The sequence below is a fragment of the Rhodnius prolixus genome, unplaced genomic scaffold (genome assembly GCF_049639745.1).
Source record: "Rhodnius prolixus isolate KJV_2025 unplaced genomic scaffold, Rpr scaffold_7, whole genome shotgun sequence".
NCBI classification, from domain to species: Eukaryota; Metazoa; Arthropoda; class Insecta; order Hemiptera; family Reduviidae; genus Rhodnius; species Rhodnius prolixus.
In genome coordinates this window covers 19,523,144-19,545,080 of record NW_027411582.1, presented here as the reverse complement: position 1 = coordinate 19,545,080, position 21,937 = coordinate 19,523,144, and the positions used below count along the sequence as shown (strand labels likewise).

The 21,937-nt window shown below is 35.0% G+C and overlaps 1 protein-coding gene across 3 annotated transcripts in view; it reads right to left on the bottom strand.

Annotated features, from left to right (window-relative positions):
• LOC141447138 (uncharacterized) overlaps nt 1-21,937 on the bottom strand; it is a 59,122-nt gene that overhangs the window by 7,608 nt on the left and 29,577 nt on the right. For all 3 annotated transcript variants that reach the window (XM_074114361.1, XM_074114362.1, XM_074114364.1), the window contains exons 4-7: nt 21,512-21,658; nt 4,339-4,464; nt 3,990-4,226; nt 3,596-3,724 (exon numbers count right to left, since the gene is read on the bottom strand). In XM_074114361.1, coding sequence (XP_073970462.1) covers nt 3,596-3,724; nt 3,990-4,226; nt 4,339-4,464; nt 21,512-21,658 — 639 coding nt within the window. The remainder of the gene's footprint in view (nt 1-3,595; nt 3,725-3,989; nt 4,227-4,338; nt 4,465-21,511; nt 21,659-21,937) is intronic.

The window sequence follows — 21,937 nt, the reverse complement described above, 5'->3', positions numbered from 1 at the left end:
CAAAACACAAATTATCTTCCGATTTCTGGGTTTCATTAATGAGGAGCGTTAAACATCCTGTCCTTATCTGCGGCGACTTGAATGCGCACCATCAGAGCTATGGATGTGCGCTCGGTGACTACGAAGGCAGACAGCTGCTAGATGCAATTAATTCGGAAGACCTTTGTATTTTGAATGATGGATCCCCCACACTATTCAGTAGATTGGACTGGCGACCTTCCGCAATTGATATTTCTCTGTGCTCTCCCCCCCTAGTAACTAGATGTGAATGGAAAGTAATTGAAGAACCTTTCGGATCCAACCATCTGGGCATACGCATAGATGTAGACAAAACTAATTGCCAAATACCAGCCAATCAGAATCCCCACTTTAAAAAATGGAAATTGAAATCCGCAAATTGGGAGAAGTATTCATTGCTGTCCGATCTGTTTCTCACCAATAGGTGTCTCTCCACCGAACCCTCCGCTAATTACAACAGTTTTATCAGTGCCATTCTCAAAGCCGCCGAATATTCGATACCTCAAGCCAAGCCTTATAAGGGATGTAAACCAAAATTCCTGAAAAAGCCGTGGTGGGACGATGAGTGCGACGAGGTCAGAAATGATAACATACAAGCATTCAAACAATTTAAAAGATTCCCGACTCTCTCAAACTTTATCAACAGCAGGAGATGTACAGCGATATGTCGCAAAACTTATAAATCTAAAAAGCAAACTAAATGGGTCGAGTTCTGTAACTCGTTTAATGCTCAAACGCCTATAAAACAAATTTGGGATGGGGTGCGGGCGCTCAGTCGTGGGGGCCCTTCCCCCCAAAGTGATGGTAAATGGCTCCCAGATTTCCTAGATTCTCTTACCCCAGAAACAGTACCTGAACTACCTCCTGAGATCCCCTCACGCCCCCATAGAATCAGTGTCCCTTTCAGTTATGGAGAACTGCTCCATGCACTAAAAACAAATGCGAATACCTCACCTGGAGTGGATACCATACACTACCCAATGCTCTTTCACCTGTCTGATACAGGAAAAAAGGTATTCTTGCGAATCATCAACGATATATGGATCAACCACATTCCAATTGAAGAGTGGAGTAAACAAATTGTGGTACCCCTGCTAAAACCAAACAAAGACCCGTCTGAGTTTACTTCATACAGACCAATAGCGCTATCATCGTGCGTGTGTAAGACCTTTGAACGCCTAATAAAAACGCGTCTTGAGTGGTGGATTGAAGCAGAAGGCAAGCTCCCGAGTCACCAGACTGGGTTCCGTAAGAAACGAAGCACACAGGATGCACTCTCCAACTTCGTAATGGACATCCATAATGGGTTCTCAGACAATATGTTCACTGTTGCTGCTAATATAGATCTAACCAATGCGTACGACAACGTCAGCATTTCAGTCTTGGTTAAAAAAATGATAAACATGGGCGTTCCTTCTCGTATAACTACTCACATCTATAACCTATTTCATGAACGGCTGATATCAGTACGTCATAAAGGGAAAACATATGGGCCACGTCATACCCACAATGGATTACCACAAGGGGCGGTACTTAGTCCCATTCTGTTTAACCTATATACGGCGGATATGTGTACGACGCTGTGTCCTTCCATCAAAATTTCCCAGTTTGCAGATGATATCATCCTATATAGTAAAGCGAAGTCACTCAAAGCAGCCACTGATGCTCTGGATACGGCTATGTACGCTTTTAATGACTGGTGCATCAGTGTAGGCATGTCTATCTCTGATAGCAAGAGCAGTGTAACCATCTTCACGAGAAAATATAATGCGACATCCCCGGTAGTTCTCGGGAGATGCAGTCTACGACTAGAAACAGTGATGAAAACTTTGGGAATGTATTTGGATGGGAAACTTCTCTGGAGGACTCACATAGAATATCTCATAGCTAAGTGTGAACAGAGTCTGAATATTTTGAGATTTATGAATCATAAAATGTATGGAGCAGATATAAAAATATCCTTGATGTTATACCGTCAGCTAATTCGCTCCAGGATTGATTACGGCTGCTTTCTCTATGGGGATTCCGCTTCTACACATCTCCAAAAGATTGACCGCATCCAACACAAAGCCCTTCGTACATGCCTGGGCGCTCTCAACTCAACCCCCATTAACGCCTTACTAACGGAGGCAAAGGAACCTCCTTTGAAAATAAGAAGGAACCTACTAGCCTCGCGCTACATCGCTGACAGACTGCCCTTGTTGAATCAACCCGTCATTCAGAAAATAAGCAGACTAGCTCCCCGAATCCTCACTGAAAGTTATTGGTATAAAAAAAGTACACCAATTCTTGTACATCAGTTCTGGTCTCTGTCGCAATTCATGCTGTCCCTACACCGGAGTACCCATCTCCCAACATTTTCTTTTGACCTTGAGTGTACACTGGGAGCTCCAGAATGTGTCATAACTAACTTCTACCAGTATGATAAAAGTATCTCCGAATCGGCAAATAATGAATACTTATCGGCAAAACTAAATGCCAGGTTCCCAAGTGCGTACTTCCTCTACACTGATGGGTCTAAATCCCCTGAAGGGGTGGGATGTTCAGTGTATGACCCGCAAACCAACCTCAGTAGACTATATAAGTTACACCGCCATGCCTCAGTCTTTTCGGCTGAACTCACTGCCATCAATAAATGCGCAAATCTAGTGGCCTCGACAGAGGCACAAACAGTTGTCATACTTTCTGATAGCAAGAGTGTGCTCAACAAGCTTAAATGCCCCGGGCATAAAGCCGATTTCACGGTGCTCGAAACTGTCCACCTCCTGAAGAGAGCGGGTCTTAGCGGAAAGACAGTTCGATTGATATGGATTAGGGGCCACTCAGGGATAACTGGCAATGAAATTGCAGACTCTAAGGCAAAAGAGGCAATACGCCTGGAGAATCTAAAGCTCGAGAAACTGTTACCTTCAGATATAAAGAACTTCTCTAAACGTTCCTACTACAGGGCATGGTCTATAGATTACGAAAAATCAAAATATGCCAAAGGTAAATTTTACACCTCACTGCAGCCGACAATACCTAAAAAACCGTGGTACTCTGACTTCGCAGAACGTAGAAAGTTCACTACTACTTTGTTACGACTGCGCTTCAACCATAACTTCTCGCCCCACCATCTCAGCCGTATAGGAATTTCAGTCCCTCCAATTTGCTCTTGCCCTTCTGATACAATTATAGACGCCAACCACCTGATCCTCGATTGCAATAGTCACCAGGATGATAGGGACAAACTGTGGAATGCAGTCATCAAAGCGAAATGTCCACTTCCTGCCAACCTGCATACCATCCTCACAGAACCAATATTCGAAACGTATCTGGCTATTTTCCAATTCATTACCAAAAACAAAATCAAACTTTGAAAATAAAAATAAAAACATAAAACATAACAGCAACTAAAACAAAAATAACAATAGTACTCATAACACATCCCATTAAATAATACATTGTACATCCCTGGCTAATCTGCACAGACAGGAAGCCAACAAACAAACAAAAAAAAAAAAAAAAATTTCAGAAAATAAAGTTGCAATTCTGTGGCTGAAATTCGCAAATATACTCTTTCTCCTGAAATTGTTACCTGATCTGTTTTCTCACAGTTGCCTGCAATGTTCTTAATTCATCAATGTAGGTAGCCATCGTATCAAAATAGTTAGTAGCTTCTGTTACACTTGGATTTTGCGTCACATTTTGTAAAATTCTCTTTTGACTTAAAACAAAGAATAGAAAAATATATTTTTTATTAACGTTCAGGGCGACAAATAGATTGAATTTTTCGTTATGTCTTAGTTTCTGCCAGTGTTACTGCTTATTATTGTTGAATATCTCGATACAAAAATATTTCTTTAATGTGCTTTATGGTCTTTGTGATTTATTCAAAATATACTTTTGACAAAGTGTAAATGCTGGTTTTGAGGACTTTTTTTACAATTGTAATAATATTAAGAGTGAACCTATTCATTTTAAATACTTACTTATACTGCATTAGAGAGAAGTTAGACGTTTTTGTCAAATTAACGTATAATCTTTTCAGATGTGGCCAATAAGTAAATGAACCATTTAAAAGATCTTGTCCAATTACTGTATCGCGTACAAATCTGATATAGTCCTCTGTCGTTATTTTACCTCGAGCGAAATAATTGATACCATTTACCATAGAGATTCCAAGATGTTCTATACTTCTTAGAAGATTTTTAAATGCTATAAGAAACCTGAAAATGTAAAAGAAAAAATATTAACTTAACTTTATTATTTATTCAAACATTTTTAAAAGAGAAATAAGTGATGAATTCTAAAATCATTTAGAGAAGTAAAATACCGTACCTCCAAACACCACTGTTATCCGTTTCCTTAATCTGATCAGTTAGATGAACCAACATTGCAGCATTCACAGAGTTATAGTAATGAAGGACATCTCTAATTGTACTATCTTCTGAACTAATGTTTTCCCTGTAAATTCAAGTTTTCCATTGTTTAAAATTGTTGCTACACTTTAAACAAAGACAAATCAAATAAGTTTCTTTTTTTTAATCTAAAAGGTCTATCGAAGCAATGTTGAAGTTAAGATGATTAACTTAAAGACTTGTAAAAACAATATATAAATCGAGTTGTAGACATTTCATTACACTATTAGATCAATTGTAGGACTTCTAATTGATGGTGAGTATTATAAGACAATAAACCTGATAAATATACGAGGGTCGTTTGAAAAGTCCGTGCAAAGTCAGAGAGATAGCACCACTGGCGCGTATCGAGGTTATGTTTAGTTAGTAGCATCTCTTGGAAGAAAACAAACCAAGTTTCAGCCAGATCGGTCTATTTATTTGTGTTTGGCATTCGTTTGAATCGAGGAAGTCGAGTGATTTTCAAAAAATGGACGAAAAAGAATTTCGTGTGTTGATTAAACACTACTTTATGAAAGGCAAAACGCCTCAGGAGACTAAAGAGAAGCTTGATAAACATTATGGTGACTCTGCACCTTCGATTAGAACAGTTTATAAGCGGTTTCAAAATTTTCGGAGTGGCCATATGGGCACAAGTGACGCTGAACGTTCTGGACGCCCTGTTGAGGTTACTACTCCAGAAATCATTGATAAAATCCATGATATGGTGATGGATGACAGAAGAGTGAAGGTGCGTGAGATTGCTAGTGCTGTGGGCATCTCGAATGAACGGGTACATAATATTTTACATCAACATTTGGACATGACAAAGCTATCCGCAAGATGGGTGCCGCGATTGCTCACGCTTGACCAAAAACGAAATCGTGTGAAGTGTTGCAAGGACGGTTTGCAGCTGTTCCAGAAGAATCCGCAGGACTTTAAGCGTCGTTTCGTCACTGTGGATGAAACATGGAGACATCACTACACTCCTGAGACCAAAGAACAATCTAAACAATGGGTTACCAAGGGGGAATCTGCGCCAAAAAAGGCGAAGACCATTCCTTCGGCCGGAAAGATTATGGCGACTGTCTTTTGGGATTCGCAAGGAATAATCCTCATCGACTATCTGGAAAAGGGTAAAACTATTACAGGTGCATATTATTCATCGTTATTGGACCGTTTGAAAACCGAGCTGCAAGAAAAACGCCCACGATTGGCCCACAAAAAAGTCCTTTTCCATCACGACAACGCACCAGCTCACACCTCAGCAGTTGTGGTCGCAAAATTAATGGAAATAGGGTTCCAACTCGTTTCACATCCCCCCTATTCTCCAGACTTGGCTCCCTCGGACTACTATTTGTTCCCCAATATGAAGAAATGGCTGGCGGGAAAAAGATTTTATTCAAACGAGGAGGTGATTGCAGAAACGAATGGCTATTTTTCAGACTTGGACAAATCCTATTATTCGGAAAGGATCAACAAACTAGAGCAGCGTTGGACGAAGTGTATAAGCCTAAAAGGAGACTATGTTGAAAAATAAAAAAGGTTTACCCCAAAAAATTAAGTAGTTTTTATTTTTGCACGGGCTTTTCAAACGACCCTCGTACAATATATTAAACAGAAAAACATTTCTGATGAATTAGATTTTAGATCTACTCACAATAATGCGTCCTATGATTACACAGTCTAATTCTGTATTCTTTTCTTTCTCTTTTACGCCTACATGTAGCAGTAAACATAAAGAGTAGTAATTCGAACTACACTCTTCCTTGTGACCTCATTATTTCCTACTATCTTAACGTACAGTCTAAAGATGGATTCAATGCATCGGAAATACAGTGGAGCCTCCCATAAAGGACACTCACACTAGCGACCACCTCCATTTACGGACCAGTTTTTGGATTTCCCCGTTTTACCCCTATAACACTTTCTATATAAAAGAACCTCCGTCTAACGGACACACTACATAACGATTGCGGACATTGATTTTGGGGAACGGATTAAATGTTTCACCTCCCACCAACGACCACCTTATTATTAAAAGTTCCTTTGACGCGGTGATCAAAATAATTATCCCCTCTCAAGTTTCTTGTTTATTTTTTTCTGTTTTTTTCCTAAAGTTTCCTATATAAGCTCCATACATCTTGTACCATTTTCATCATTTTTCAATATTACTTTGGACGAACAATATTATTTTTTCCGATATGTCTCCCAAACGAAAGTGGTTAACACTAGAAGAGAAAATAAATGTATTGGGAAGATTTTGCAAAAACCAAATCGAGCCATCGTCAACTTGCCGAAAGGTTTTGTTCTATCTTTTCTAAGAAATTCAATGAGTTTGCATAATTTCTAACAAAAAGTTAATTATGTACAATTAGGTTTGGTGTTGGAAAAACGCAGATTACCAATATTTTGAAGGACCGAAATGGAATCTACGCGTTGAAAAAACCAAACGGCTTGCAAAACAAAATTAGTGATTATTTTTACAATGTTGAGGTGTGATGTAGAAGTGCGTCTGTCCATTAAGTTTAGCAAAAATTTACCCTTCATAAAGTTATAAAAAAAGTTAAATGTGGATAAACAATGCAATGTAAATTTATATTGCTATTTGTATTTATGATTTTTTTGATGATAATTATCAGAGAAATTTATGAGAATTTTACCATAAATTATTATTGTTATAAATAAATGTGATGATTATTATAAAAATTATTAAATAAGTCAATAATATGTAGTTTTTTGATAATTTTTTTGGATAATTAAAAAAAAAATAGATGCATATCATATAGCTAAATAATTATGCAATTATGTACGTTTCTAAATCTATTAATAATAAACAGTTTTTAAATAGATGTTTGGAAAAAAAACCATATTTTTTCATTATGAAACTTGCCTACCTCCTTCTAACGACCACCTCCAAACAGCGGTGCTGTTGCTTTGCTTTAACCCCCCAGTGACCGTTATTGAGAGGTTCTACTGTATACTAAAGAATTGTTTGTCTGGAGGCTGCATTTGGCAGTTCACCTACGAGGGTCGTTTGAAAAGCCCGTGCAAAAATAAAAACTACTTAATTTTTTGGGGTAAACCTTTTTTATTTTTCAACATAGTCTCCTTTTAGGCTTATACACTTCGTCCAACGCTGCTCTAGTTTGTTGATCCCTTCCGAATAATAGGATTTGTCCAAGTCTGAAAAATAGCCATTCGTTTCTGCAATCACCTCCTCGTTTGAATAAAATCTTTTTCCCGCTAGCCATTTCTTCATATTGGGGAACAAATGGTAGTCCGAGGGAGCCAAGTCTGGATGTGAAACGAGTTGGAACCCTATTTCCATTAATTTTGCGACCACAACTGCTGAGGTGTGAGCTGGTGCGTTGTCGTGATGGAAAAGGACTTTTTTGTGGGCCAATCGTGGGCGTTTTTCTTGCAGCTCGGTTTTCAAACGGTCCAATAACGATGAATAATATGCACCTGTAATAGTTTTACCCTTTTCCAGATAGTCGATGAGGATTATTCCTTGCGAATCCCAAAAGACAGTCGCCACAATCTTTCCGGCCGAAGGAATGGTCTTCGCCTTTTTTGGCGCAGATTCCCCCTTGGTAACCCATTGTTTAGATTGTTCTTTGGTCTCAGGAGTGTAGTGATGTATCCATGTTTCATCCACAGTGACGAAACGACGCTTAAAGTCCTGCGGATTCTTCTGGAACAGCTGCAAACCGTCCTTGCAACACTTCACACAATTTCGTTTTTGGTCAAGCGTGAGCAATCGCGGCACCCATCTTGCGGATAGTTTTGTCATGTCCAAATGTTGATGCAAAATATTATGTACCCGTTCATTCGAGATGCCCACAGCACTAGCAATCTCACGCACCTTCACTCTTCTGTTATCCATCACCATATCATGGATTTTATCAATAATTTCTGGAGTAGTAACCTCAACAGGGCGTCCAGAACGTTCAGCGTCACTTGTGCCCATATGGCCACTCCGAAAATTTTGAAACCACTTATAAACTGTTCTAATCGAAGGTGCAGAGTCACCATAATGTTTATCAAGCTTCTCTTTAGTCTCCTGAGGCGTTTTGCCTTTCATAAAGTAGTGTTTAATCAACACACGAAATTCTTTTTCGTCCATTTTTTGAAAATCACTCGACTTCCTCGATTCAAACGAATGCCAAACAAAGAAATAGACCGATCTGGCTGAAACTTGGTGTGGGTTCTTCCAAGAGATGCTACTAACTAAACATAACCTCGATACGCGCCAGTGGTGCTATCTCTCTGACTTTGCACGGACTTTTCAAACGACCCTCGTAATACCAAACGGTGATTGGGTTTTAATTAGAGAGCCTACAAATTTTAAGGAGAAGATGCAATTATTTCCAAAACAATGACTTTTGATTGGAACATCCACCGAGATTTTTTCCTTTCACATTAACACATTATCATACATATACACTCTATATTAAAAAAAAATTAAAAAAGATTGTTCGACTTTCAAAAGAGTATTTTAATAATTCTTCGGATAAAAAAATAAATGTTATTAAAATGCCAGTGCATTAGAGAAAGAAGCATTTTCTTTTAAAATATAAATGGATTCATTTATATTCAAAGCTGGGGAAGCTAAATCCTATTACGAATATTTCACGCTTGAAGAGTTATTTGCATTATACTTACTTTTTTCAGCAGGGGAAATTCTTTTTATTTCTTAAGATATTGGAAAAATTCTGTAATGTGAATAACCTTAAGGGAGTGTTAAAGAAGTTAAGAGTTAAAAGAACTCATTGCGTTATTTAGTATTATTTTAAAGGTTTGATAGTTTTGTCTTTTAATAGCTTGGAACAGAGAAGAGATTTAGTTTGTTGGACGGGAAATATTATGCAAGTCTGCCAAATTCGATGTAGCCTCTCAATTCTTTTTCTTTTTTTGATGTTACTAATGCCTATAAGAATTTACAAAATTATAAATGGAAAAATATGTAATGTTCGTGTTCGAGTGTGGAGAATACGGGCATAGTAAGAAACCATTTTGTTAGATATCTGTAGCTAACCTTGCTGGTTTTGCAAATTTGCAAAGGTTTCAGCGTTGTTAGAAACATCTCAAAGTAGCGCGAGAAAACTTTGAAAAAGAAATGCTGATTAAGAGTGCTAATGATCTTGCTGTTGAAGCGACAAAAGAAAATGATGTGAAACAAAATTTGAAACAAATTGTTTCCTTTAGAAATTGAAATTTGAAAAGTTTATTTACAATTTAAGAATTTATACAAATATATATAAAAAGAGGTTTCAGGCTGCAGCGTCTATGTACTCTCCACAACAATGATTCTCACTTTGATAAGTACTCCAGACTTAATATAAGGCAAAAAACATTTTAAAAAACCTTACAACAATGTAACAATTATAACAGGATATGTTTTAGTCTTTTGTGCTTATATTTTTTTACAATTAAGAGAACTTAGGTTATAGTCTACAATATTCTTTACATGAAGATAAAGACTATGTGCACAAGAAGTTACAAATTTTTCCGTAGCGTTATTGATAAATGTAGACACGCTGACAACATCAAGTGCTACATGAATGTAGTCTATGGGTGTCCATGACCCAACTAGCCTTAAGCATTTGTTTTGGACTCTTTGTAACTTCCCATAGTTGGTGCTACAAGTATTGGACCACACAGGAGCTGCATAAAGGAGTACGGAACGGATATAAAGATAGTAAATTAGTTTTTTATTAAGAAAATCTATGCTAGAGTTGCGGTTTAACAGAGGAAAGAGACTGCACATAATTCCTACCGCTTTATCGTTTAGGTGTTTTGTGAAAGTTAATTTGAAGTCTAACACCAACCCGAGGTATTTAATTTGAACAAAACTATTCACAACGGCGTGTAAACAAAATTATTCATTTAATTAGCAAGATCTGTAATGATAGGGATTTTGAGGCTATTATGGATAGTGAAGTTAGATACATAGAACGGAGCGTTAAGAAGTTTTTTCGAAGTATTTTTGGACTGTAATGTCTGGAGGCGTAGTGAGTTTTGAAACGCTTAGTCGATCCCTATACTTCTGTACCGTATGGCCAAATAGATCGCAGTGACAGTAGATATAAGAGTCTTTTGTTATGTAGGTTAAGTTTCGAAAGTTTGTCAAGTATTCTGGCGAGAAGTTTTGTAGCGTTGGTTAGTGCCTTGTCTTTTCAGTCTAGTCTGGGGGATTCCATGTCAACCGTTTGTCCTACGTGCAGTCCAAGGTAGCGTACTTTGTCCACAGTTGGTATAGGAGTTTGGTTCTTGAAGATGGGAGGTAGGATTTTCCGTCTGAGAGTAAATACTAGTTATATATTTTGATTTCGTAACGTTAGTTTTGATTCGCCATTTGTTAAGCCAGTCCTGTAAGTGGTTGATGTGTGTTTGTAGAGCTCGTGTAGCGATAAGAGGATCGGAATTATAATTTACATATAAATTGTTGACTGCCCATTATTCCAAAATGCTCAAATTTTTTATCACAAACACTAGGAGTTTTTTTAAAGTTGAAAAAATAATTATGAATTATGAAATCATATATTATGAAGTAATGAATTGTGAATTGAAAGTAGATACTCCAAAGATCAGTCATGCAACTAATTGAGTTAAGTGGTAATTTCAATTAATAAGATATTGGATTACTGACTGTTTAAAATGTATAAAGAAAATATAAAATGCAACAGTATAGAATTTCTCGCGTAAATAAAAAAATGGTTAAACTGTCATTAAGGATACATTTCTAATCAATGCTTCGTGAACTTGACGTTAATTACTCTTTTCTTCTTTTTTAATATTCAATCTTCTCTTCCAAACTAACTGGAAAAGATTGAGATTCAAGAAGAATAGATCAGTGAATCCACAAACAACTTCTTATCTAATCTCCACTGACTTCATAACATTGCTATTATTGAGGTCAGATTCTGTACAAGATGAACGCTGGTGGAAATTTCCCCTTGACAATGGGATGAGTGAAGTTAGCAAACAAGTTGAAGCACGTCGGCCACTCACACCCCAGTTTAATGGCCACCAGTTCGTCTTACATTGCTTTCTAGATCGAGAGATGTACACAAGATTTTTTTATATTGGTTTAAATATTATTACAGCTTTTATTTGCCTATTTAATTATAATTCAAAAATTTGAGAAATAGAAAGTGTATTTAGCTGAAGATTTTGAAGAAAGTAAACATATGGTATTTAGTTTTAAGATAATAGTTGAAGCCATTTTGGAGCAAAATACATTCAGCGATCTTTGCTTTTAGACATATTTAATTCACACACAAGACTAATGTTTTTTTTATATATATCCGGAATCATCTCTTCAATTGAAAATTGAAAACCACTAAAAGTTTACGTTATTAAAATCATATACAGTCAGATATGTAACACAGTTGTAATATCCATAATTTACACTAAACCTACCACGACCGGTCAATTGACTGTTTTTTAAATTTGGTTTAAATTTTCTAATTACAGCGTCATCATACCGCCATTAAACTTCACGACTTTTCCTAAAATATGTATACAATTGTTTTTTTAATGAATATTAAAAGTGAATACTTCTTTTCCTAATATTTGATTTTTGAGAACCGCGACCGGTCATTTGACCTGCTGAATATTTCCATTCTATTTTATTTTTTTAGTAACAGAATTCTCTCGAAAACTCAATTTGATAATGCATTTATCGGATTATTGTTTACATGTGGTGCATATGAGGCAAAAAATGTACGATATTGCCCTTTTCTATGGAACAAAAAATAGAGACGAGCATTCTTCTCACAAAACTGAGAGCAGAATTGTATAGACTAAAATTATGAGGTTTATTCGAGTGGATCAAAGAAATCATCGCTTTACAAATCGATAAATTTGCTTTGATTTCTAAATTTTGGAACAAATTCGTAGAGAACCGTCAAAACTGTTATAACCAAGAGCATATATCTCTTCCAAGGACATTTGTTCCCAACAAAGTCAAGATCCAGATTTACTCAGTACATGCCAAATAAACCGGTCAAATTTGGTATCAAATTAGTTGGCTAGCGTTCGATGTAATAAAAGGCTTTTCACATTTGGAAAAACTTGAAAGCAGAGAACCTTGAAAGGGAGTTTGTCGCTAAGAAATTAGATGAAATGTATACAGCTAGTGGAAGAAATACAATCGTGTAAAATCTCGGAGATGGCCTCAACAAATAGTTTTCAATATCCTAGACTTAGCCCCGGGATAAATGCATGGATTTTGTATAAGGAAAAAATTACCGGAAGTGAAATTTCACGGCAAAACTTTATATTACCATTGCAAAAGCATGACAAATATTAGTACACGAACAAGTGGTCGGAAAATAGCCAAATAAGATACTGCAAAGGGAATAAGACTAAAAAAATGCTGTCTAGACTGTAAAAAATACGTATGCGGGAAATTTGCAATTGAGTAGTCTATAATTATAAAAAATGATGCAATAAAGAATCGAATTTACGAGATTTATTTTTAAACAAAAGAAAGTATGCGTTTTCATTGTTAAATAATTATTATCTTCATTCTATAATGAGAAATTTAAGTAATTTTAAAGTCATAATTTAAAGTAATTTTAAAGTTATGCATAAATATCGGCAGGTTTAGCGTTAGAGAGATATACTATGATTGTATCTAATTTATTGTTCGTAACCAGTTGATTAAGAATTTTATTAAATATAAATGGCTTGCATTTACTTGAGTACTTCAAAAATGTGTTTACAACGCTGTAAACTAAATAAATGTTTTACTGAAAATTCGTCTCCACATCAAAAGCTAAAACAGTCGCCTGAATTGGCTGCATTGCCAAAAATTTCCCTTAAAATGGTTGACTCCTAATTAATTATTTTAGATTGGATTGCAGATATAGTATTGTTGCCAAGATATATTAAAGCAATAAAAGAGAAGACTCTAATGTGAAGGAGCCATTGTTTGTTTTCCAGTCTACAGATAATTCGATAAAAAAGGCATTTTTTATTTTTATAAATATTAGGGGCAGAGAAAGCCAATACAAATAATCTACGATGTTTTTGTGCACCCTAAATTATCTAATCTAGTGTGCATAGAAACTAAAGAGTATTGAAGTATATCTGTTGTCTATCCAGCTGAAATAGTATGTCTTCCCGATGAGCTAGCTATAGCAGAAATGCAATTTACTTTTGGTTGTAGTAATTGGCTGGGTGTTTCATCATGTCAACCGGGACCTTCTATTTCAGTGTTCTCTCGGCGATGAAGAGCCAGTATATGATGGCGTTCTAACGAGGTAATATTGCCGCCACATCTCCAGGTGGCCGTGTCATCTCAACATTAATAACTTCATCGCCAATAGCGAGTATAGTCACACTCATTTTCATTAAATTATAAGTAATTTCTCAAAGTAATTAATTATTCTTCTTCTTTTTATTGCTTAATTTAATAACTAATAAATAAAATAATTCAAAATAATAATCAAATTAAAATAAACAGTTTTAAAAACAAAGCTAACCGTGAAAGATGGAAAATTCGTTTTAGGAAGCCTGAGGAGGCGTAAGGATAGACTTCTCAGTGTAATCTACGGTTTTACAAGATGTTGTTAATAATTAAATATTACTTAATTGTTCTTAATTTGAAGTAAATTTGTATTTTGGAACTCCTTACATGATACAAGCGATTTTTACTTAACTAACGATAACGAATCATCAACAGAATGTACGACGAACGATGCATGTTGATTCTAATAAACAAGAAGAACACAATTGCCCCAATCGGGACATAAGTTCTTGAACTGTGAGGTACCGCTCTAATCGAAAATCCTAGGCACTATCGTTAACGCACCTTTCTACGTTAGCAATCAAATCCATAGAATAGAATAGCATAGATTAAATTAGGGTAAACCTCAAGGCCTACGCCACTGCGGCTCCTTTGGATCTATTGTGGCTCCCCTTACTTTAGAGCTCGCCCCCCAGACCCGTCCGCTTAATCAGACTCTTAATTCTGGGAAGCGACTCGTGGGTAAAGCTCACCAGGCCTTGGTTTTTTCCTCCCCGAGAAAGTAACATCCTTAGCCAGGACAAGCCCCCTCACACTGACACAACACGTGCAGTGCCGTTTCCTCTTCTTCCTGACAGAACCTACAAAGGCTTTACATCCGCCAGGCCCATGCGATGCATGTGTTTTTTGAACCTGCAATGGCCCAGTTAATAAGCCTACAATTTGTCCTTATAGCCCCACGCGGCTTTGACGGATTAATTCTGCAGTCAGCCTCAGTGAATAGCCTCTAATGAACTCCTTCGCCTGTCTCTGCCCAGTGGTGGCAAGCCACCACTCCTGAGACCTACTCTGCACCCCATAAGTTAATGGCACCAAATACGCTCTTAATAAACTACACTCCCTTCGAATCCTTTCCGAAGGCTGAAACGTCGAAAGCCTCGCTAATCACCTGACGAATGACGATGTTGATTGATTTCCTGAGATAGCCGACTAATGAATAATAGTCATCGTTGAATTGCTTTCATTCAATTCTTTCAATTTCTTTTGTTTAGGTTTTTCGAGTAATCATATTTACCTTGCAAATTAAGGAAGAGAAAGAAGTAGTTGGAATCTTAAGAACATGGAAGAGAATAAGTATGAAGTCGCGTTCATACCAGATTTATTGATTTAATAAAATGAAAAATTAAAGTTATTTGGTGTTATTGTTAGCGAAATGGCAAAAAAAATCAGAAATTATAAACAAATTTCAAAAAGTAACGGATTCCTCACTGCGACCAATCGATTCCATAGACTCTAAGAATCGTTTCAGTTTTATAAATCCATCAATAGTTTCCCCCCCACAGATAAAATCTAATTATAAGATATCTTCTCAAGGCCAACAAAATTAGCTCAGGAAATTCACAATATTTAATCATTCAGATATAGATTATTTCCATTTGGTTAAATAGAATAAAAAAGAAAAAAAAAACATCTGAGAGAGGCTATCAATAGCAAAGTTTTTCTACCTCACTGTGATTAGATACAGATCCCCAAGAACGGGGAGGTTGATAAATTGTTTTTCACTAGTCGAAAAGGTTAGGCTGGGACGTGAATGTGATAGAAAAAGGATTTTGTAATTTGTTCACTCGAGTTAATTTGCCACCGACCAAAGAATGAGACACAAAGTGCTATTGATGAAAGAATGATACCCGCATTGAACTCTATATATATATATATAGATTGAAACTTACTGTCAGGATATTGTTTCTAACTTTTCTTCCTTCTTCATTACTCTTTTCATTCCATCTTTGTTATCTATTTGTTTATTTATTTATTTTTAAAAGCTCTTTGTTAATATAATTGTGTTTCGCTTATCTAAGGTTTGTTTTTAATATTTTATAATGCAATTGATAGAAAATCGATGCACAATTTCGTGAAACACAATTATTATATTTACTTATTTATCATTAATTTTATTCTGATTTAACCAGTCAGGTGTGCAGTAGAAGTTGCAGATAAAAAACATTTTAGAAACAAAAAAAAGTTAAAATTCAAACAGAACTTAAGCAAAAAATAATAATAATAATAAGAAATAACCTTCTAAAATGCATTGTTACTTGAATATTTTAACATTAAATTTAAGCATGAATAAGAGGAACATTATTACATTAAAGATATAATTGTAAATATTAAAACAATCAGATTTCAATTGAAATGATAGTAAATTAAATGGTTGCCCCTCACTGCTAACAGTGTTTGGAATAGATAATTGAGGTAAATATTTTATAGTAAATATAAACCGGACAGATAATAAATAAATAAAATAAATCTTCATTTTCATGGAGATTACAAAGAGTATAGAGCTGGTTAGGTAGTTACTTTCAAATTCTCTTATTCTATTAATAAGAGAAATTATTGCAATCGTGCTGGCTGTGTTTATAACCAAAAATTTTAAATGAAAACCTTCTCTTTTTTTTTTTTAGATTTAAATTATTAATAATAATAAAATCTATGGCTCAACAGACTCACTTTATTATAGACCTAAATATGACCCAAGTCTTAATGCATAACTAATTTTGTGTACAGTAAAGGGAGTTTAGTTGCTTGTATCTCTTGTGTATGCATTAGGGCTGTCAAACGCTTGTCAACAAGTTGTGTTATGTCCATCGTTCGCGTACAGTATACTAAAATATTGGGAGACTCTCCCTTATACTTAGTGAGATTGAGGCACATCAAGTCCTTCCTTCGATGGCAGAGTTTACAACTGTTTGTGTCCAGAGATAATTGGTATGCTTGCAGGGGAAGGGGACCTTCATTGGGTCGATAAAGATGGCCTCTCATCCTCTTTCATCATTACATTAACCACAATAATTTAGATCATATATAGTTTATATACAAGGTATTCATTTTAAGACGGCTCAAATGCATTTCATGCTTAAACGGCTGATCTGAGCGAAAAATAGTAGAGGAAAAATTTGTTGCCCGTCACATCTAGTTTCAGAATATGTGACTTGATTTTAGATTCCTGCTCGCATACGCGGCTGAATGCGCGACCAATAGTTGACCCCCAATTTCATATACACAGTTTGTCTCCTTTTCAGATACAGAGAGCAGTTGATAACCTCCTGGATAATCTGGCTTGCGAGCCAGAGGAGGTACCTTTGAAGGCACAGTACATGCTTCACAAATTGAGTAAAGTGCGTTATTTGATAAATTAAAGAATAAGTTTGATCCTTTACATGAAAGATATTGATCACTTAAATATGTGGCAGGAGGTTTCCAGTTTTTTTGGTAATTAAACGCAACTCTCCCAAAATTACCAAATAATTATTAAACCCATTTTGTGCATGCTTGAGAACATTTAAAGCTCTTAACATTTGATTTTTCTTAGAAAAATCACTCGGAAAACGACTTTTTTCCCAATATTAAGAAAAATACTAGTTTTACTGCCTCGGCAATATTTTCAGTAGAAAGGGGATGAAAAAATACATAAACATGTCCTATCGTGTGCTCTTCTTTCTCTTTGATAACAAGTTAAAACATCGAAATATGATTAATAAATACCAGATTTTGAAATGGCCTAGCACCTTTAATTTTGAAGATATCGAATTGCGGTTTCTGGTTTCTTTCATAACTTTTTATACTCTTAAAAACAGTGTATATGAAAATAGGGGTCAACTGCTAACCCTCACTTTTGGTCGCGCGTCAGCCGCGTATGCGGGCAGTAATCTAAAATCAAGTCACATATTCTGAAACTAGTGGTGACGGGCAACAAATTTTTTCTCTACCATTTTTTGCTCAGATTAACCATTTAAGCATGAAATGCATTTGAGCCGTCTTAAAATAAACACCCTGTATACAGGGTGTATACGGAGGAGTGGTCGAAACTTCGGAAAGTGATTCAGCAGCTCAAATGCAACAAAAAATATTCTCTTCACTTTGGCCCGATTCTCAATAGTGTCCAAGATATTTGCATTTTTAACTTTTCTGTCGATATTCGCGTTTTCCATCATAAAAACGGCTGTAACTTTTCTATCCTTTATCCTACAACAAATCTGCTTATTCCAAACGAAAGAGCTTTAAATTTCCTATAAATTTGCTCAATACAGAGCCTCAAAACGTTCTTGATACAATGAAATTTTTACTTTAATGTCTACAAAATTCGTTCTCGATGATTTTTGTTAAAATTTTCAACTGTATTTTTTCAATGATTAATGAATCAAGGAGTCAAATAATTTCAGAAAAAGTTGCGCATTTATTGAGCTTCAAGATCATATGGATTTTTTTGGTTTTTAATAAAACCCTACTCCGAACAGAGGGGTGTAAATGCAGAAAACTGGGATTTTGCGTAACCGACTTTTCACTACTAATTTACTTAAATGTCAATTTTTGGAGAAGGAACAAAAAGTTTCAGTTTTGAACAATTATTATTTAATAAAACAGAAGTAAAAAATAAAGTAGTGAAGTGAGAAATAAAGGAAGAGTAAAATAAATGCAGTCCAATTGTTGAGAATAAATTTAAACTGTACACCTCCTGCTCAGACGTGTTACCCTGATGCCAGTGCGATTTGAAAGCTGACTGAAAGAGTCCGCAACATTCTTGATACCCTATGGTCAGGAACGTAAGAGATTTGGCAAGCACGCTTGGGATGCTGTGTAGCGCATCTGGGATATGACAAAAATGTTAGAAAAGGCGGCTAACTATTAGGCGCACAAGTCTAGCTAGGAGCTCTACTATACCAGCACAGGCTAGGCAGCTGATATCACCTCACAACTGTTACCCCCACCAAGATATCTCTCTATACTACTTTTTTTTTGTAAATAATAATTTCTGCTATTTACGCAAAAACGGATGTACTATTACAATTCAAAAATTATTTTTCTAAATAATTATTTTGTATTTTATAGCTAGCTCGGTTACAAAACAAGGTTCTGAATTTATATGGTTATTTTTGCTAAGACAAACTTGGGACTTCATTAAGCTATACTGATTCAGATAAATTACCATTTTTTAAAAAAATTCTCTATTCAATGCTTAATGTGCGTTCTTCTCACAAACTTGACGTACTCCGATATTCATATTTTGTAAGTTCTCTCAATTATTTGTACAACAATCACACACAATGTTATAAAGTGACATCTAAATTTTTTCAAAATATTTTGTAAAACTTCTAGTTTGGAAAATAGACTTCGCGTTCAATTGTTTAATTTTTCCGAAAGCCTTCTAAAATATTTATGATCACAGATATAATTTTGCCGTTGACTAAATGTTTTTTTTTTTTTTCAATTTGTCTTAGCAGAGTAAGAACCATTATTATTATTATTATTTTTTTGCTAGCAAATAGTCGTTAATAATTTTTGACATTTTAAACCGATAGGCTTAAATTGAAATCAGTTTTTTAGTTATGCTGATCAACGACAGAAAGAGTGCCCAATTTTAAAAGCCACGGGAACAAATTTTTCGAATTCATATCATTTCAAAACTTGTATTTTCAATGAAAATTCGAAACACAAAATCTGTACACGATTGACTTACTTTCTCTTGTAAGTTGAAAATGCAGTAAAATCTTTATGCAAGATTACAGTGTTATATCATTTTAGAATAAATTGTGCCTTGAAATAATAGGATTTAAAAGTGCGAGCTCTTGCGCAGAACTAATTGCCTAATACTTAGTTCGTTCAATTTGACCTGCTGCTGCTAAAGGATTTTGCATTGTGATATTTCGTTCCGTTTTATAATTCTTATTTTCCCTTTAGAACAAAAACCCCTCTTTAACTCTTTAAAGTATCGTCATAGTTCGTAGATGATACCAAAATACACAGTATACACAACTAACAAAACACTTTTAGTAGTGACAAGAGTAGAAAATAGGATCAGGCGTACAAGTGTTTAAGAGAGCTCTAGAAAATTTCCTTTACAAGATGTTTGCAATTACAAGTAATTCTATTCCAATCTTTTTTTTTTCTACTTAACGCTTATTCAAGAGATCAGTAATTGAAAAAATGTGTAGTGATAACCCTCATAAATAAGTACAAAATAATAGTTACTTCGTGTAAAATAAATAATTGTCTCATTACAACTAGAATTCAGGTAATATAAGCAGTGTTCTCTGAGATTGTACCTTAATTCTTATCACGTGATCACCTCATTGTCCGATACTTCACTACTAACCAACAGTTCATTAAAGTTGTATTCACCAAACACTCATATTTTGTGGTGTTACATTTTGGTTTTGAGCTATACACTTTTAATTAAAAATTTTTTGACATTATCACTTATATTGCTCTTTCTTATCAGACTGTTTTATTTTATTTTACATGATTTTTTTGGGGGAAAAGTAGTCCAACCGATCAGGATTTTTTAAATTTTTTTCCCTGAAGGCTTGTAAAGTAATTGCCTATTTTTTCAGGCGGGCTTTACGTCCAACTACCAATTAGGTGTCGTGGACGGAGGCGACTAGCAAATGTATTTTACTGTAAATTTCTTTTATTAACCATTAAATAAAAATCCAAGGCCTAAGACCGGGGAATCGAACCCAGTACCACAATACATATTTCTTCGCAGGTCTCGCCTCTAACCGCTCAGCTACCGTGGCGCCTACCTTGAAGGCAATTTCCATTACTTTATTTTCATTTGATAATAATATTTTCCCCATTTATTTATTGATTTTTTTTTTGCTATAAATTTTAACTTAAAGGAGAGACATTTCTTTATATCTTTCAAAAAATTTTAATCAATAATAATCAAAACAATTACATTGGCGATTCAGTGGGGTGTTAAAACAGTAATGGCAACTTATCTTCATTAAATCTCGTATGCAGGTATTTTGATTTTAGTGACATTGGAGACATACCTTAAGGAAACTGAATTAAGGAAATTAATATTTCTTTTTTTAGTTATTAGGGAATTTGTATTTACCATTTTTGGATAACATAATCAAGTGAGCACCAATTCATAATTATAAAATTATGCATTCAACAACCATTAGGGCAACAATCTGGTCTAAAAAGAATAAAACTTTTTATTTTTAGCTGTATTTTTATGGATTTCTAATAAAGCTTGGGAAATTCAATTTTTTTACTTACTACGTTCAGTTCAATCGTCTTTTGACGTAAAGTGTCAAAAAGGTTGATTGATGGAAAATGTTACAACGATTCGCGATATAAATTTTTTTTAGCTTTATCGATTTCATCCGTTTCAACATGAATTTATTTTCTATATTCCTAACTTAAAAGTTTTGAGAATTTTATTTCTTCTAGAATGTTTTCGTCACATACACACTAAACTGACTCATTATTTCACTGATTGGTAAAAGTGATAAGGCTTTGAAGTACATATACAGTGAAAGTAAAGTGTAAAGATAATAGTCAAAAAGGTTAAACAAATTTAAAAAAATCGTTTTAATAGAAAAACAAAGCAGTTAATATTATTGCCTTTGACGGATGTTGATGGAACCTGATGTGTGAGAAAAAAAGTCTTCCACAATGAATGGGAGTCGTATGTTTTAAAGTTCCATTTGATAAGTTTATTTTAACTTTTTGAATTTTAAATTTCGCATAATGAAAATTGTATAATGTGATTACAATTTCTTTTTAACCTTGTGTTGAAAGTTTTACCAATGCTAATAATTGATGAAAAATAGAAAATAAATACCTGAAAAGTTCCAAATTTCTTCTAAAAGTGACACTATCATGGAAGACCAGCCGTTGTCCACTGGCTGTTGATACTACCACCATTGGCCAGGTACTAAGTCTGTCTAAAGCTTGATCGGTGACGGCGAATCGTGAAGTCAAATTACTTCTACAAAAACAAAGAAAATCAAAATTATTTAGTAAATGCAGTATGTTATCTATCTCGATGTGCTTTCTTTGTACCAAAACAAACAAATAAAATAAAATGAAAATAATAAGATTAAACTCTAAATGTATGAATAATTAAATAGTTTTATAGGATCTCCCTTCATAAAACTATGGCAGATCAATTACCTAGACAACCATGGTTTATAAAGGAACTGTCACTAATAAATGGGTTGTTACGACAATAAGCAGGCTGAGAGCGAACCACACGGTGTGCGGATCG